Source organism: Acinonyx jubatus, chromosome A1, assembly GCF_027475565.1.
Source record: "Acinonyx jubatus isolate Ajub_Pintada_27869175 chromosome A1, VMU_Ajub_asm_v1.0, whole genome shotgun sequence".
Lineage (NCBI taxonomy): Eukaryota > Metazoa > Chordata > Mammalia > Carnivora > Felidae > Acinonyx > Acinonyx jubatus.
Genome location: NC_069380.1, coordinates 20,222,151 through 20,240,993, shown reverse-complemented (window position 1 = coordinate 20,240,993; position 18,843 = coordinate 20,222,151). Strand labels below are relative to the sequence as shown.

General features: G+C 41.0%; 1 protein-coding gene across 4 annotated transcripts in view; it reads left to right on the top strand.

Annotated features, from left to right (window-relative positions):
- Window positions 1–17,470, top strand: part of RNASEH2B (ribonuclease H2 subunit B) — a 66,805-nt gene extending 49,335 nt beyond the window's left edge. For 2 of the 4 annotated variants that reach the window (XM_027064781.2, XM_027064779.2), the window contains exons 9-11: window positions 1,269–1,311; window positions 5,512–5,592; window positions 7,305–7,754. In XM_027064781.2, coding sequence (XP_026920582.1) covers window positions 1,269–1,311; window positions 5,512–5,592; window positions 7,305–7,412 — 232 coding nt within the window. In that variant the 3' untranslated portion in view covers window positions 7,413–7,754. Of the gene's footprint in view, window positions 1–1,268; window positions 1,312–5,511; window positions 5,593–7,304; window positions 7,755–17,342 lie in introns of those variants that run through there. The other 2 variants (XM_053214971.1, XM_027064780.2) reach the window with 2 other exon arrangements.
- The last annotated feature ends 1,373 nt before the right edge of the window (window positions 17,471–18,843 follow it).

The following is an 18,843-nucleotide window of genomic DNA, read 5'->3' as shown; positions in this document are numbered from 1 at the left end:
TGGTTCTTTGTGATGATTTTAAGAGAAATAAAGGTTAGAAGGAAAGAAGAGATGGCATGTGGAATATTCTTGAAAGCTACATGTAAAGGCTTTGTACCATATTTACCGTCATTGGATACTCACCAAATACCTTCATTTTGCCCAGCACTTGAAGCTGAAAGGATGAAACACAATCTGTGTCAGAGGGCAGAAAACGGGTTTAAGAAGGACCTGATTTGTGTTATGTCCTTCATAAAGATATTTAATATACTATAAAGACTTTACCTTAGGCTGAAAAGAATGTGTTTATTTTCTAGATTTTAGCAACTATTGTTAAGATTTTATGGGTGTGATAATAGCTTTCCCTGATTCTTCTAGTAGCTTTCTCCTCCGATGCATAAACATAAAGCGACTTCTTAACAGATGCATAGTTGCTGTTTTTAGCAAATGACTTAGGTCCTACTTTAAAAAACAATCAGTGGGGGTGCCTGGGTGGCTCAGTCGGTTAGGCATCCACCCAACTCTTGGTTTCAGCTCTGGTCATGATCTCATGCATCGGGCTCTGTGCTGTGGCACAGAGTCTGCTTGGGATTCTCTCTCTCTCTCCCTCACTCTCTGCTCCTCCCCAACTCAGGCTGTCGCCATCTCTCTCAAAAATAAACTTAAAAAAAAAAAAAAACAGTGGGAACTAACTGGTTTCTAGTGTAGTTAAAGTGTTTGCAAAGCCTGCTTTCAATCAATAACCCTATCTTTCTGTTTAATATTCCCCTGGGTTTCTTAGTGCCTGTTCGTCTCATTAGAGACCTATGTCTCTGTACTCCCATTATTTTTTAGATTCTTTTCTTTACCCTGAAGGGTTTGAAGATTTGGGGAGAAAGATAGGTCAATTAAACTTCTCTTTAATTGAAGAAAAGTAAAGTTTGTGTGACTTTTTGTCAACAATTAAAATAATTCTCAATTTCGTGTATGTGCTGCATTCGTCGTTTTTGAAGAAAAAAAAAATCCTACAATGCCAGAATGCAAATTTCTAGAGGCTAAAGTAAAGCAATTCCATTTCAACAATGAGTTCTAATTTTGTTTTTTAGTTCAGACAGTTTCACTACAAGGAAAATGAAGATTTCTTCATTTAGAGAAATTTCATTCCTTTCACTGAGGCAGTTGTACAGTCAGATACATGGAGGTGAAGCTATTCCATAAAAGTGGGGCTTGTAAGTCCTAAGCTGGCCCAGACTCTCTGTTTGCTTGTCTATGAAAAACAATGACTATGATTCTTATTTTTCACTCCTTAGGCTTCCAGAACCTTCAGCTTCATTGCCAAACCCTCCATCAAAGGTAAGGAGCTGTGACTAAGCTATCTATCTTTGGGGCACTTGGAAAAATATTTCATTTTTACCACATAAGTTTAGTTTGTTCTAGTACATTTGAAAGCTTTTTTTTTTAAGTTTATTTATTTTGAGAGGGAGAGAGCACAAGCAGGGAGGGGCAGAGAGAGAGAGGGAGAGAGAGAATCCTAAGCAGGCTCTGAGCCATCAGTGCAGAGCCCGACATGGGGCTCAAACTCACAAACTGTGAGATGGTGACCTGAGCCGAGATAAGAGTCGGATGCTTAACCGACTAAGCCACCCAGGCACCCCCATTTTAAAGCTTTCTAAATCCACCTTGCATGGACTGATGTTGTATGGATTAAAGATTGTAATGAGCTGTCCATCGGTATTTTTTATTTTTGTAGATTTTACCTGAATGATAAAGTGCTGTGAAAACCAGATAAGAGCTGGTTTTAGCCAGATACCTACGTAAAAGTCTTAAAGATACGTGACGAAGTCTTCTTGAGTCAGCCAGATCCTGTAATTAACTTTATTAATCATCAGGAAGCCTCCATGTATAACTTAAACTCACTTTGCCAGATCTAATTGTTACTGGCACAGAGGTGAGCAGAGCATGATTTTTGTAACACAGAGAATCCTTTGAACAAAGATAGCCACACTTTTTTTTTTCCTCCGCTTGAAATGATCAACGCAACTTTTGTGTTGCACAAAACCCTTCCTCTTCCAGCTGTTCTCCGACCGCCACCCACAGCTCCCCTGCTCCGTGGGCCGCAGCTTGTTTTTGTCTCCCAGATACAGAGAGTAGAGAAGGCAGCCATGAACCACACCTGACGGCACACTGTGGCGTCCCTCAGTCCAGGCCTGATCTCAGACAAGCGAGCGCTGCTCAGAGACAGGGAAATAAACACATGCATCAGCTTGTCAGTGAGGCCATTCTCCTGCCAAAAGAATAACGGATGCCCTGAGAATGTACAGTGGACACGTCATGGATGTTAAAGCACTTTCTGTCTTCCCAGCCTTCACGATGGCCAACATACTCGGGGTCGTTTTTGTTTGTTTTTGTTTGTTTGTTTTGCATCATGTCCTGTTAAAGTGCATCAGGAGTAGCTATGGGCCATTTTCAGCAGATCGTCCGAGGAGGGGCATCCTTTTCTCTGGAGGAATAGCACTGGGCAGAGGTCAGTTGCTAAGGTCATTCTAGGTCAGACCCACACTTCTTCCAGTCTGGTAGTTAATCTCTGACAGTAAGTAGCTCTAGGGGACAGAGACATGATTGCCTTCCTGTAACTAAGGAGATGGGCATATCCGTTTCTCTCTCATATCTCTCCTTCCAAAACCTAAGCATCTTTCTGTCTCCCAAATATCCGTCTTCCATAGTAACTTAGAGGTCATTCGTGAACAGATCGAAGCCTGTTCTTGAAGCTTTTGGCCTCTGATAGCATCCGGGGTAATGCATTTCATACGTTTGCTTTTAACCCGGTTTTCTGTTTTCCTATTTTAATTTCCAAAATGTAAATCATTTGTGATGTCATTCATCATTTATGATTTAGATCGGAGGTCAGCAGACTTACTCTACAAAGGCCAGAGAGTGAATACTTGAGGCTTCACGAAGCGGCTGGTTTCTGTCACAACTGCTCAGCCCTGCTATGGTAGCACAGAGACAGCCACAGACGATTCATAAACGAAGGCGGGCGGCCGTGTTCCAGCCAAACTTCATTTATAAAAACAGGCGGCCGGCAGGGCTTGGCCTGCGGGCGGTTTGCTAAGCCCTGATTTAGATCTCCCAGTCCTGTTTCCCCTAAATCTCAGCCTCATCTCCTGGATTGTTTAGTTGCTTTTTGAGGTCTCCCGGTCTATTGTGTCTTCCTGGGGCTCCGGCGTGCAGAGTGTGAACTGCACTGGATGATGTACCACGGCTTAAACAGGCTTAGGGTAATGTCTTCTGCTAGCTTTCTTGTCTGCGTCCAGGATTTGATTGATCTTTACAGTAATAGAGTTGACCGTTTTCAGGAAATACGTTCCAGTGGCTATTAGGTATCTTTGTATCTGTCTGTAATGATGGCACGAAGCCTGTCATCCTTAATATGTTTCGCATTATTTTCTTACTATCACATGTTTGCCTGTATTGAAGCCCTGCTTCCACCCGTCGCCCCCTTCCATCCTTTGAATTTATCGCTGGCAGCTGGCAGAGCCGAATGCAGTCAGTAGGTTGGAGACGCTCCTGAGCTCCTTCTTGCAGCTCGTTTGTAAGAATCAGACCATCCTAGCATGAATCCCTGTGGTACTCTTCTGTTTGCCCCCCTCTCTTTCCAGAACTGTACCCACTTAGGCATACCCTTTGTTACTGTCTTTCTGAGCCCTTTTCTATTTCTTCTGAAACATCCCTCCAAACCTATAGTGATTTGGTCTTTTAAACAACAAACATTCAAGTGAGTGTAACAACTATGACTCTTTCAAGGGTATTCAACGTGAGCTGTGAATAACACTCAAGAAAATTCCAGGCAGAGCCTTCCACAATCAATTTCTGTTATTGTGAGCACTGACGACTGGTGTCTTGCTTAGCAGTGAGCCATTAAAACACCTGGACAAGTCAGTCATCTTACGAAACATTTTATATTTGTAAAGAAGCACTTTTCATCTTAACCTTTACCTTGAACATTTTTCATTTGACTTCCTTTTCAGTGAAAAGTAAATACGCCCAAGGGTTTATAATGACATCTGTAGAACATTTTGCCACAGAGAAGGAAAGCAAACAACCTTATAACGTTAAGCTTTTTGCAGTTTGCATCAGAGCCTTCATCGTTATTCCCTGCGAGTTCCACTCTCCTGGCTGAAGAGACTTTTCTAGTAAAAATATGCATCACCTAAATACCCCTTACTGATCTTAATTTAAGTAGAAACATGTATTCTTAAGTTCCTTGTATACATACTTTGCTGGTAGGTAGTTCATTCGTGATAAGCTAGTCTTTTTCTTTTGAAGGTTCCCTTCTTAGATTGTGGTGTGCCCAAGAGAAGGTTTTGCCTTATAGATTTCCAGGATGCCCCTGTTGTTTTTTTTTTTGAGTGTCACATAATGTTATAGATTCCCAGGAGTGCGTCCCCCCTCCCCGCCCTTATTTAGAATGAAGTATTTCAAGACCTGTTGTTTTATCCCCTTGGGTTTCATTCATGTGCCAGGGTATCTTTTAGCCCTAGCCCTGCAGTTCTTTGTTTAGCAAAAGCTGGGATATGAAGAGGGAAGCCGGGAACAAATCTGCATTTCCCAGGGAAGAGTCACGTTAGATCTTGTCAACCCAGTGTCTCCACAAAGAACCCAAAGATCTATAGAAGACCAGGTTGTGGTCACTGTGCAGTTAGTTCTCTGCGTTAATCATCAAGACTTCCCTGCCCTGTTGTGTGCCTTTTACATAGTAAATGTGTCACGATTCCTTCTATAATGGGACCATTAAGGCCACAGTCTAGCTCTTGACAAGATTCTCCCATTCCTTGGTGCACGAGGCTCATGTGGATGGTGAAAATATGAGGTAGAGGTGGGCTTGGTTGCACCGGGCCTCATGGAAAGAGCACTTGTTAAGAAATGGAGATCCCAGCCCTTGCCCTCTGCTAGGTGGCCTTGATCATTTGTTTAGTCTCTCTGTGCTTCCTTCTGCTGGCTTCATGCTTTGCAGGGTTGTCCTTGTGTGGACAAACTGAGAGAGTTCAGTTGAAAGGAGGTAAGAACATGAAGCTATACAAAAATGGTAACAACAGAATCATGGTGTGCCTTCTTCCTCAGTGGACGTTACACCAGCCCAGATGGTGAATGCAGTGGGGGTTCTGGCTGGACACCTGGACCCCTTAAAGGAAATTCTTGTCTTTGACCCCTGTGCCTGCCTTCACCCCGTTAGACTGTCCTGGAAGTCAGCAGTCACCTAGATGCCTCCTGGTCCTGGTACATACAAAATATGTGATCAGTACCACTAGACTGCCCAAGGGGCTGGGTCGTGGGCTCACCCGATCATATCCCCCCATCACCAAGGCTGCTTTTCAGAAGGGACGTGTGGCTTCATTCCCCAGACAATTGGCAAAATGCAAAGTAAAGCCCTTTGCCGGGTCTGTTGTTCCATTTGGCCTTGATGTGGGTCCAGATTGGCCCTGTTGTTTTCTTAAAAATGGAGTGATGTGTCGAGGTGACATTTTATACCACTTTACTGCTCTAACATTGCAGAAAGTAAAGTTATCTGATGAGCCTGTAGAAGCAAAAGAAGATTACACTAAGTTTAACAGGAAAGATTGGAAGACTGAAAAGGTATGTGCGTCCAGCTGTAGTGGCATATTCTTGGATCCCGTAGGTGATCCTGCATGAGGACACGTAGGAACAATTACATGCTTGATGGTGATTTTACAGTTTTAACCATGAAGAATTGTTAACTTGCATTTCTGCGACTCAGTAATTCAAAATTGTGAATGGCAATGGATATGTCAAGTCAAGAAGACTTGTGAGGCACAAAGGCAATATGCTTAGCAAGAGTGTGCCTACCCTTTGCTCTATATTAAGAGTAGGGGGGCACAAAGAGAGGGGGCCTCCACAGGTCATTTTTTGTCAACTCTACTGCCTGGAAGCTTCCCGGAACTTATGACGAGGACCATAATTACTAATATGAAATAGGGTACAAATAATTTTCTAATCTGTGTTTATCCTTTTCATTTGATTTTTTTTAACAGCTTTAAGTTTTTCTGAGGATTAAATAATAGGAGTTGTTTCTTCTTGTGATTTTCTCATTATTTTTATGCTTAAAAAGACCTTGCCCAATCCAAGATAAATTAACTTCCACTTGGATTTTAACATTTAACCCCCCACCTTAGAGCTTAATGGGTTTTTTTTATAATTTTTTTCTTTGATCTATACGTAATTCATCTGGGCATGTGACGTCAGGGGAAAATCCAGGTTGAGATCTGGCAAGACAGCTGGTCACCTCAATGGCTTCTGTAAGCAGGGAAGTTTGGGCATTCTCTGTGAAAACTGCTTCTGCCCCACCCTTGGAACTGCTGCTTTCTCTTGTATCTATTTGGGCACCGCCCCAGGGACATGAGGGGCTGGACCCGGCTGTCTGTGAAAGACAGGGGATAACTTGTCTCGAAGAGACTGCCACTTTTCACCATCCCGTGAGAAACTAAGCCTTCTAAAATAGAAGTGCAGAACGTGAGAAGCAAGGTTTCAGGGGTCAGACACCGTGCCCTTAAAAGGTTCTCTGTCAGTGACTATCTCACAGTTCAGAGGGAGACACAGGAATTTTTTTCCTTCACTGCTTCCCATCGCGTATGCTTCTGCTGAGAAGTTATGAGGCACTGACGGAAACTCAGCTACTATTTACCTCCTGTTAGTGCCCGTTCCAGGATGTGGCAACAAACCAAAACAAACCAAAACAAAACATACAGTGACCATAAAGAGATAGAAATTTAAAAGGCAGAGTCACTTGAAGTCACCTTTTTGAAAAGTTCTTAGCTGGAGGAATCCCAGGGCAGTGGTCCTGCTGGTCCGGGATGCTCTGCAGTACAGGTTATCTTTTGAATATTATAGTGTTGGCCTTGGTTTCCCGGAGAGCCTATGAATAAACTCCAACAGTAAATTGTTGTGAATTATTCATCGTGCTGTAATACCAGGCTGTAATTCCTCCTCTGACAACCTCAGCCTATGTCAGTTCCTTTGTTGGTGTTATTGCACTGAAAACACCCTCCAGAATTATTCCCCTAAAGTAAACCATTGGTTGCAACATTCCCCTCCTTAGAAGGCGGCCGTTTTGCGTCCTGGTTCTTTTAACGTATTTTGTGTCTTAGGTCTGAATTCTGAATAGAAATCAGAACTTTAAAAAAAAAAAATTATCATTCCCTTATGAAACGCACGTTACCAGCAAATACTTCTCTTAATGAACCTTGAGACATGCGTGGTCTTGTTTGATTTGCATGTATGATTCATAAACGTTACATTTGTAACAATTGTTCTCTTATTTTCCTTAACAGAAAAATAACAAAATGACCGCAGCTCAGAAGGCTTTGGCTAAAGTTGACAAGAGTGGAATGAAAAGTATTGATTCCTTTTTCGCTGCAAAAAATAAAAAAAAAAATTGAAAAGACTTGAAACTTTGAAAATGAAATCTAGCAAAAAATAGTCGCCTTTTCCAGGTTCCATTTTTGTCCTTCCTCCATGCCACTCTACCTCCTGACCCTTAATTACCACCTTTTGAAAAAATAAAACAAAAAAACTTTTTAAAAATGAGGGCAATTTTCAGAGTCGAACATTTCTTGGCATTTGATTTTTGTGTTTCTGAACAAAATATGGCAAAGTAATTGGGTAACTTCATGGCCTGTGGCCTTCAGAGTCTTGTCTGACATCATGAAAAGTCATCAAGTGAACAGAGCTGATCTGTAGCTAGCCTCACAGTTTCCTCAATAAACGAACATGTGACCATATTTGAGTGTATGCCTGTAATTGTGCACAACTTTGCCACATGGTACCTGTAGCAATCTGGTTTTCAGGGTACCAAGAGAATTCAGATAACAGCTGTCAGAAACTACTAGTTTGCTAAAAGCCTTTAGTTTTTGGTAAATCTTTTGTTTAACACTGTCTGTTTTACGAGTACCTGTTCTTTGCAGAAAATAGAGAAAAGTATAAAATTAAAATTCGAATCTCCCACCTTGACACTGGCTGGAGATAATATGGCATGTGTTTTTATAAGAATAATTTTTTAAGGAATCATAGTAGTAATTTTATAATCTTTTTCCTTGACAACATCATTTCGTGAGCATTTTCCCAGGCTGCCAAAGTATTTTTCATAAATATGCTTTTTAAATGATGGTCATTTTAGGGGCGCCTGGGTGGCTCAGTCGGTTAAGCGGCCGACTTTGGCTCAGGTCATGATCTCGCCGTCTATGAGTTCGAGCCCCGCGTCGGGCTCTGTGCTGACAGCTCAGAGCCTGGAGCCTGTTTCGGATTCTGTGTCTCCCTCTCTCTGACCCTCCCCTGTTCATGCTCTGTCTCTCCCTGTCTCAAAAATAAATAAAACATTAAAAAAATTTTTTTAAATGGTGGTCATTTTAAATTATTTAGATACTTGATTAGTTCATGACCATGACATTTAGATTACTTAACACTGTTTCACTGTTTGAGGAATCACATTATAAGTAAATATTTGTCCAAGCCTTTATTTTTTTAATGTTTATTTACTTATTTTTGAGAGAGAGCAAGAGCAAGAGAGAGAGCGAGAGAGAGAGAGAACAAGCGGGGATGGGGGACACAGAATCTGAAGTGGGCTCCAGGCTCTGTGAGCTGTCAGCACAGAGCCCGAAGAGGGTCTTAAACTCACGGACTGCAAGATCATGACCGGAGCCGAAGTCAAATGCTCAACTGACTAAGCCAGCCGGGTGCCCTTTGTTCAAAACGTTTAGTTCTCCCTTAGAATGGATTTTTAGATGTGGGCTTCCCAGTTTATAACTAAACTTTCCAAATACATACTTACGGGAAGATCTTTCACAGAAAGTGTATGGGATCTTGTACTGTATCATATGGTAGTATCAGTTCTTGTCTTATTCATGCCACCTGGTTAGCTTTGAATGTTACCTTTGCAAATAAGTGGGGAAAAAGGCATTTTATTGTGGTTTTAATTCGCATTTCCCTAATTAGTAATAATATTTAATATTTTTTCACATTTCCTTCACCATTTGTCATCTTATAGAGAATTGTCTGATTATGTCCTCTGTTAAATTGTTGGAGTGTCAGGGCACCTGGGTGGCTCAGTCGGTTAAGCGGCTGACTTCAGCTCAGGTCATGATCACGCAGTCCGTGAGTTCGAGCCCCGTGTCGGGCTCTGTGCTGACAGCTCAGAGCCTGGAGCCTGCTTCAGATTCTGTGTCTCCCTGTCTCTGACCCTCCCCTGTTCATGCTCTGTCTCTCCCTGTCTCAAAAATAAACGTTAAAAAAAAATTTTTTTTAAAAATCGTTGGAGTGTCAGTATTTTTCTTATGGACCCTAAAGATATTCTATAACTTAAAGACATTCTTGTTTGTCCACTATATATTCATTGTTAATTTTTTTCTTGGCCTGGAAATTGTCTTTAATTTTGTGTATGACTTTTTTGTCATGCAGATGGTTTTGGTTTTTAAGTAGACTTGTGTGTGTGTGTGTGTGTGTGTGTGTGTGTGTGTGTATAAACTTTTCCTTTACATTGATGTTATACTTAGAAGGATGTTTCCCTTTGCAGGAAGGCTAACCACTTATTTTCTTCTAATTTTTCAATAATTAATTTTTTGTTTTATATTTAATTACTTAAATCATCTACAGAATTTGTGTTTAAATGTGCTGTGAGATAAAGTTCTAATTTAATTGTTTTCTCACCTGTTTATTTTTCCATTGGTTCTGTTGGATTATTTTGTCAGGTTCTAAGAATAAGCTCCAATGAGATTTCTTTTGAGATGTTGTTAAATCACTAATATTTGGAGACAAACAGATGTGTTTATAAAATTCATTGTTGTTATTCAGGCATGTAGTAGTTTTGCATATTTCCTAAAATCCTAACCGTACCTTTCACTAACACTTGGTTCTCCATCTCCATATAGGTTCTAGATATTTCTCTTAAGGCATATCTCTAAGGTATTTTTGTTGCTATTAATGAAATCTTTTTCTTTTTTTTCCTTTAGTTAGATCTTCTAACTGGCTATTTTGTGGCAAAGTTTTACATTTTTACATATTTGTCTTTTAAATGACCAATTTACTAAACTATTAATTTAAATATTTTTATTATATTCATATTGGGGTTTTGATGCATAAGATACGTATCTTCAAAAAATTGTGTGTAACTCTAATTATTATATCTCTTATATCTTTTATGTCCTTTTACATGGGTTAATACCTGGAACAGTTAAAGTGTAATAATGGTAGTCATTCTAATTTGTGATTTGATTAATGTACGTTTCCATTAATTCTGACACTAGCTGTAGTTAATATAAGGAATGTCTATTTTTGAAATTTCCTTTCATACTTAGTTTCCTTAAAGTTTTAATTAGTAATTGGTGTTGGCTGTTATCGTATCTTTCTGGCATCTCTTGAGATGACAAGAGAGTTTTTATCACTATTGAACTGTACTTGAGTTCCTACCCTAAATTCCACCTGACATTAGATAAAGAATACCATAGTGTAGTGTATGCTTTCTATGTGGTTTAGCCATGTCAGTTTGTTTTTCTGGGCTTTTACTTAGAATTTTTGCATCTGTATTCAAAAGTAATATTGCTGTTATGTTTAGCGTTAGAATTATGCCACCTTTCCATATTGACCAATGTTCTGGAAGGAATAATTTTGCATAGGAATATTCTAGTATTGAAACATATTAAAGAAAACGTTTGATAAAACCACCTAGCACTGAGACTTCTTTTTCATTGTTGTTACAGTCTTTAATCTGGAAGAACTTCCCACCTTTTCTTTGTCTTACTTGATCTTGACATTATTGAATACAGGCCATTACTTGGTAGAATGTTCTGTACTTTGAGTTTGCCTAATGTTTCCTCTTGATTAGATTTGAATGATACCTAATGGGCACCCACGGAGGTGATGATGTGTCTTTCTCATTGCACCATATCAGGAGTCACAGTGTGACCCAATACCAATGATGTTCACCTAGATTAAGGTGGTGGTAACCTTTGATACAGGTTTATCCACTGTAGAGTTACTGTTTTTTTTCTTTATAATTAATAGATAATTTACAGGTAAATACTCTGGGATTTTTAACTACACTATTCCTCATCAAACATTCACCCACAAGGTTTAGAATTGACTGGTGATTTTTCTAACTCCTTCATTTCTTCTATATTTATTTCTTTTTATTTAGCTGGCATTTTTAAAATAAGGAATAGCTTTCCCTTCTCTACTTATTTTTCATCTATGAATTTGTATCAGTATGGACTTGTAGATTTTTTACTTTGCCCACTGTGTTATATTAAATTATTTTGTTGTTCATATTGTCCCAGAAGGGCCAGTGGGAGCCCCTTCTAGCTGGCCTCTGTATCTTCTTGGTGTGTTTCTATTATTCTTTAATACTTCCTTTCTTCTTCTGTGACAGTTTATTCCAGGCTCTGGTACTCCTTCTGCCCAAGCCATGAATCGGCCTTTTTCCTAAAAGTCCAGGGTTCCTTATCATGGAGAATGGTATTTAGAAACCAAAATCTAGGCACAAAATGTGCTCATTGCTTCTATCAATCGATGTGCATGGTTTTTGTGGATTTCTCTCCTACCCCCAGTTCACCAAGAGTTTTGATCAGGAATGGGTATTGAATTTTGCCACATATTTTTTTCCTAATTTATTGAGATGATCACGTAGTTTTCCTTTAATAGAGGAATATCTCTTAATATGTGAAGTATAATGATTGATTTTGGAAAATTAAAATATCGTTAAATTCCTGGGAAAAACCCTACTTGGTTTATAGTGTATTATTCTTTTCACATACAGTATTGTGTTTTACTTCCTAATATTTTGTAAATGATTTTTGTATCTCTGTTCATGAAGGATGTTGGTCTGTGGTTTTCCTTACTTGTAATAATTCTGTCTAGTTTTAGTGTCAGAGTAAAACTGACCTTAGAAAATAAATTGAGAAATATCCTCTCATCACCTATTTTCTGAAAGAGTTTATATGAGATTAGTAATTGTTGCTTCCTTTTATGTTTGACAGAATTCACCAAATGGAGCCATTTGGGCCTGGAATTTTGTTTCTGGGGAAATTTTTAATTACTAATTCAATTTCTGTAATAGATAGAGAGCTATCCTAATTTTCTTCTGTGTGTGCACCAGTTTAAGTAATTTCTGTCTTTCAAAGAAATATGTGTTTCATCTGTATTGTCAAGTTTATTGACATAAGTTGTTTCTCATATTTTTATTATCTCTTTTATATCTGTGGATCTGTAGTGATTTTCTTTTTTCATGCCTGATTGGTCGTGTGTGTCTTTTTTTGTTTTTGTTTTTGTTTTGTTGTTTTTTTTTTTTTTTTGGTTGATCCAACTAAAAACTTTTTAACTTCTTTGATCCCTTCAAAGATTCATTGTCTTGTGGCTTGTGTGATTTCTGATGAGACATCTGTGATAATTTTTGTATTTCCTCTAGCTTATATAAAGTGTGTTCCCTTGGGGCGCCTGGGTGGCACAGTCGGTTAAGCGTCCGACTTCAGCCAGGTCACGATCTCGCGGTCCATGAGTTCGAGCCCCGCGTCAGGCTCTGGGCTGATGGCTCAGAGCCTGGAGCCTGTTTCCGATTCTGTGTCTCCCTCTCTCTCTGCCCCTCCCCCGTTCATGCTCTGTCTCTCTCTGTCCCAAAAAATAAATAAATGTTGAAAAAAAAATTTTTAAAGTGTGTCCCCTTTCCTCCCTGGCTTCTTTTAAGATTTTTCTTTATTGTTAGTTTTCAGCAAGTTGATTATGATGTGTTGAGGTGGGTTTCTTTGTGATGACTTGTTTGTGGGCCTATCGAGCTTCTTGAATCTTTGAATTTGTAATTTTTTATCAAATTTGGAAAATTTCTGGTCAGTGTGTCTTTAAATATTTTTCTGCTTTTTTTTTTTCTTCTCACCCCCTCAGCTTCTAGGACTTCTATTTACACGTATGTTAGACCGCTTGATAATAGCCCACCAGTCCTCTCACTGAGTTTCTGGATTTTGTTTTATGTTCCATTTTAGACAGTTCTCCCATTGTGTTTTCAAGTTTACTTTATCTTATTCTGTGTCATCTTCCATTAACCTCAGCTAGTAAATTTTTATTTCAAATATGGTAATTTTCAGTTCCGGATTCTCCGTTTGGTTCTTTTTTATGTCTTTCCATTTCTCTTCTCAAATACTTCATTATAGTTACAATAGTTGCTTAAATGTCCCTGTCTACGGGTTGCATCATCTCTGTCACTTCAGGGTCTCTCTTTCTTTTTTTCTTTACTTTTTAATTTTGGAATGATTTTAAATATATAGAAAAGTTGCAAAAGCAATAGAGTTTACATATACTTTTCACCCAGCTTCCTCTAATGTCAACACCTTATGTAAACATAGTATAATGATCAAACCCAGGAAATTTACGATAATGCAGTAGTATTAACTGATTTACCACCTTATTTGAGTTTCACCTATTTTTACATTAACATTTTTCTATTCCAGAATCTTTTGAAAACAATTTTTAAGTTTATTTATTTTGAGAGAGAGACAGAGTGAGCAGGGGAGGGGCAGAGAGAGAGGGAGAAAGAGAATCTCCAGCAGGCTCTGTGCTTTCAGCATAGAGCCTGACGCAGGGCTTGAACTCATGAACTGCAAGATCATGACCTGAGCCAGAACCAAGAGTCAGACGCTTAACCGACTGACACTCCACGGCTCCCTAGGCGCCCCTCTACTCCAGAATCTAATCCACCATCACACATTGCATTTAGTTGCCCTGTCTCCTCTGATTTTTCTAACATGTGAGTCTCTCAGTCTTCCTTTGTCTTTCAATGGCTTTGACAATTCTGAGAATACTGGTCAGGTCAGTTATTTTGTAAAAATGCCCCTCAGTTTTTGAAACTATGCTAATATCCTGTTTTTCATGTGATCATTTCATAATACTAAGAACTGATGATTCTAATAACCACGCACACTGTATAGCATTTATGTATTTCTGCTGTTCTGAGCACTTTACATATAATAACTCCTTGAATCCCCACAACAGCTACAGTCGTAGGGCAGGGTGACATAGGAGCCAGGATAGTGACGTCTAACCCAAAGAGCTTACTTAAATCTCTTGGTCCTTTGCTTCTGTTACTTAACGTTATTTATCTTTTTTGATTCATGTGCTGAGTTCAGGTAAGCTTCAAAAACTTCTGCAAACTATAAAACCACTTAGGTACTTACACAAGAGCCTCCGTTTTCACCAAACCATACATAATTCTGAAGCGGTTCTCAGAATTCCCAGCGTTCTTTTCTTTTTTATGTCTGGTTTATCTTCGATTTAAATGTTCCCCGTACCCTGGCTCTCAGGCTCTCTCGTCTTTCGAGGCTTATACTTCTCTGGTCCTGCGTTCCCGAGGAGATTCTCCTCCATCGGCTTTAATGTGGATGTCAAGTGGATTGTGTTGTGTTAGTTCGGGTGTGTTTCTCGTGTGCTGTGCCCATTCCCAGGATCATGTTTCTCTCATGAGGAAACTTAGCGAGACACGAAGGCAATTTGGAAGTGAGAAACTAAAAAGCATCCATTTACTTACCCAATGTACAGTGTTGCTTTTGTTATATGTGAACTTATGACACTAACAGGAAACAGATATCTGAATCTGTAAAAATGTAATAAAGTGAAAAGTGACCAACAACCACCGTGTTTCCAACTGAACTAAAAAGTTTTAAAAAGTAAGAATAATTGGTCTAAAAAGACCGGTTAATTTACAGTAGCTGGATTATACTGTCCCTGGAACCTGCCTTAACTCTGTGGGCCCGGGAGCAAATCACTAGCTTTGCTGGCCCACAGCCATGTGTTCCCTGTGAAATGAGTCTCGATCAGTGAGTCCTTTTATGTCCTTCCCTGCAGTTGCTGCTGGGGGGGGAGCCTCAGCTCCTTTATACCTAGGAGAAAAATGCTTCAGAGTTAGTATCCATCCAGTACTTAGCATGCATCAGGCACTCCTCTGAGTTCTTTAAGTGGATTATCTTACCTGTTTGACTGGAAGAAAGTCTGAAGGAAACCTGCCAACATGCTCGTTCCGGCTCTTGCGGTGTGCCTGGTATAGACTTGTCTCTTTTCTTCATTTTCCTTAGATTACATTACCTTGCAGCAAAAAAAACCCGTGAAGAACACCATTTGGGGGAAGTAATAACAAAGGCTCACCAAGTGCTCAGCAGATGTTAAGCACTTTTCACGTGGATTGATGTGATTGATCCTTCCAGAAACCGTAGGGCACAATTGGTTATTATTTCCCCCATTTTACAGTTGGAAAAGCGAAGTTCACCTTAGGTGCCTGAGGTCACTCGGATGATAAAGAGCTGAGCCAGAAGCTCACCTCAGGACCCTGACTCCCAGACCAAACTCCCTCTCTCCAGAGGAACTGACTTTCGTCACACTCTAGGAAGTCATGCCATCGCTAGATTTGAAAGATAGTCTCCTCACATGGTTAGGACGGACTTCCTCCGTTATTAAAGGTGATGGAACTTGCTAGACGCTGTGTATCACATACGTCCTCCCACAAGCCCTCGCTCCAGGACTAATGCAAGCTCTGGAGAGCTCCAGAGTCCGCTGCATTGAAGAGTCAAACCTCTCAGTAGAAGACAAAGAGCTCCTGGTCCAGGAAGGGAGGTGTACTGGTATTTTCCTGGTGTCCTTAGAGGATGGCCACAGGCTTTGACTCGTCTGAATAATGGGAAGAAGCGATCAGGCTTATACACCTTTCATACACTGGTGTTTATACACTGCTCAGGGTCATTAGACTGACAGAGCAGTTTCCTACCTTGTGTTTGAATAGCCCTTTATGGTTTCCGCAGCCAGCACTTCTCAGTAGCTGCACTGATCCTTACAGCAACCCTCTGACGTAGACCAGAAAGGGAGGGTGTCCCTGTTCCATGTTGGTCACGGTGGGTGGCACAGACTGAAAGTGGCTGAGCCCACCGCTGCCCTTTTACCCTCCGGCCCAGGCCTCTTTCCTTTCAGCCTACTTCAAAGGTACCTTACTCATACCGTTGTGTGTGTAGCTTTATGGCCGTTTCTCCTTCGCTAGTCTGTTTTAATCGTGAGTTTTATCTTAAGGAAGGGACACTCAGATTTCCTGGGCTTCATCTTCTTGCCGTATTCAAAACGGGTTCTGCAGGTCCGTGCATCCTCAGCAGTGGTGAGCCAGAATTTAAGGAAAGCCTCTACTTAGCTGGTGCCTCTGCACGTCAGATCTTCAATTCAGCCTCAGCATTTTAGCCTTTCCTGTACTTTGGTTAATAAATGTTATTTTGATGGCCTCACGTTAGTCAAGCCCGTGTGAGAGGGAGGAAAAACACCGTATGTGATTTATAGAGGAATCGACTTCTTCACACGTGTTAGAAGAGGTGTTACCTTACACGTGTATTTGAATCAGAAGATGTGTAAAGTTAAAGTTAGTCATGGTATTTGCTCTTTGAAAAGAGAAAAAAGCCAAGGGACAAGCGCAGATTCATTTATTCCTTTAAAAACATATACCGAGCACCTGCTACACGCCAAATGTCCTGGGCGCTGGAAATGCTGTTGTCAACGTGGCCAACAAAAAACACCTGCCTTCAAGAAGTTTCTGGTCTGTGAGCAGAGAGGTGGGCATGTCATGTGGTGCCAGGGCTATGGCAGAAGGGGAAGGGAGGGTGATAGTCCTGGGGAGGCAGGTGCTTAGGGAAGGTCATCCCCCATTACGGCACGGAAATCTGATTTCCATTAACTTAAAAAAAATCTTTGAGAACACAGCTCCAGAATAAATGATGTTTGAACTTGGACACGGAAAACAGCGGATCGTAATTACACGTGTTCAGAGTCTTCTTTAGGGACGACAACTTCCGCCAACAAGTCTGTAAATACCTATTTTTTATACACTGGAGTCCACATAAGGCCTCCCACTGTCTCATACAAGGATCTGCATTTAACAAAAAAGAAAGGAAAAGGCAAAGAGTAGAAAGGATTTAAGAATCATTCGTCGTAGAACCTTGTTTTCATAGGTTTCTTATATTTTTTTTGCTAAAAGGATGGTGTCCATCCCATAAATTCGGGTGAGCTGAAGATTCGTCTTTCACTCCATTTGAACAGTGGAAAGAAAATACACTTCCTCCCCACCCCTGCTCCTGGAGGAGACTAATACTAGCTCCAGAAGGAGCTTGGGGATGGAGGCTGGCCACGACAGGAGCCCTGGCCCTTACCTGAGGTCTTCCCTCAGAAGCAGAAGTTTAACCGCTGCTGTTTCTCAGAACTAGAACAGCCCGCCTCGCTTTTCTGTTCTAGAAGGTGCAGATAGTGCTGGGGGTGTCAGGTGACTGCTTCTCCTCGGCGGAATACAACATATGTTTTCCTTTTCTCTCTAGGTGGCAGCACAAAGACAGAGAAGGGACAAGTGACAGCCGTTCCACTCAAAGCTTGGCTGCTGCTTCTAGAACTTCAGATACTCTCAAAGGGCTAAGACTGTTTCTTCTGCGCCTCCTGGAAATTCTCCAAATGCCAAAAGGTGTATTTTAAAGAACTACCCACTGATGATTCATTTCTTCTTTGACTGCTACCGCCCGTCCATTGGTTAATGGCATGCCACCCTGGAGGCAATTCCGTCCCTGGAACTTGAGAGCAGCCTCTGGGTGTGAATCCGCCTGGGGTCTGAGGAGCTCCAGCCACACTGCCCCTCTGCCCGCAGCCTGTCTTCTCTTCCACAGCCTTGTGCTCCTGATTTCAAAGCAGTGGGAGGAGAAGGCTGTTTGTGAGATTGGGGTCCTTTCGAAAACCTGACCATGCTGGCCTAGAAGCAATGCCTCCCTGGGGCCAGGTGAATGTGTTTTAGGGATGTGTGTGCTGACCATAAGTACTTGATTTCCACACACTAAAAGCTCTGTTGAACCAAGTTTCTACCCTTACTTAAAAAAGAAAGAAGGGGAGGGGAGGGGAGAGAAAGCCTGACTTTTCTTTACTCTTTATTAATTTGTCAGCTTCTTCTAATTCAACGTGGTAGCTGAACATGGGTATCTTACGACCTGCTGGAGTTACAAACATTGACATTTTTAAAAGAAGCCTAGTATGTGTGTTATTACTATTTTTAAAAGTGAGGACCTAAGACATGGGGGAAAGTGGCAAGTACCTGCCAGAAAATTTCATGGGGAAATCGATGCACAGGGAGTATGTGGGGCAGTGGAGGGATTTGTGCAAAGACACCCAGGGATTTGAGCGGGCTCGTCCACCGGACACACAAGGGGAGCAGAGTAGAAGCCACTCGGTGATCTTCCTGCATTCAGACAGGACCCCGAACCTCTTCTTCTTGAAATAGCTTTGTTTCTGATTCTCTAACTCCAGCAGGTAAGTAGAGCCTGGTTCTGGAAAGTACTTTGTAATTTTTTTACACATCTCCTTCCACACAGAGAAATTTGCATTAGCCTTGAAGGGCTTTTAATATTCCCATGCTCTGTAGTTGGTACATGAACCGTCCTCTTCAGAAACCCAACTCTAGAGAGTCAGCTGTGGAACGAGGGTGTACCTACAGGCTTCCAAGAGGGAGCACTTGGCAGAAATCACCTGTTTGGAATCCAGGCCATTTGGGTAAGAACCAAGAGCCTGACACCTAGTTCAACATATGGTTGTAGAGTTAAAACCTGGCCTTTTCCGTCCTCTCCTTGCATAATCTCAAGCACTGTCCTTGGGGTCCAGTGTATATTTTGGCCCAGAGCAACTGCCAGCCCTGGAGTTTTATTGCAAAGTGTGCTATGTATCCGGGAGCAACTCGGTTAGCCTCTCAGGACCTCGTACCAGGGCAGGAGAGCCAGCGGATGTGACAGCTGTCCCTTATCTCTTTCTCCTCCAGAAAGACACTGCTGGGAAACCTTGCGT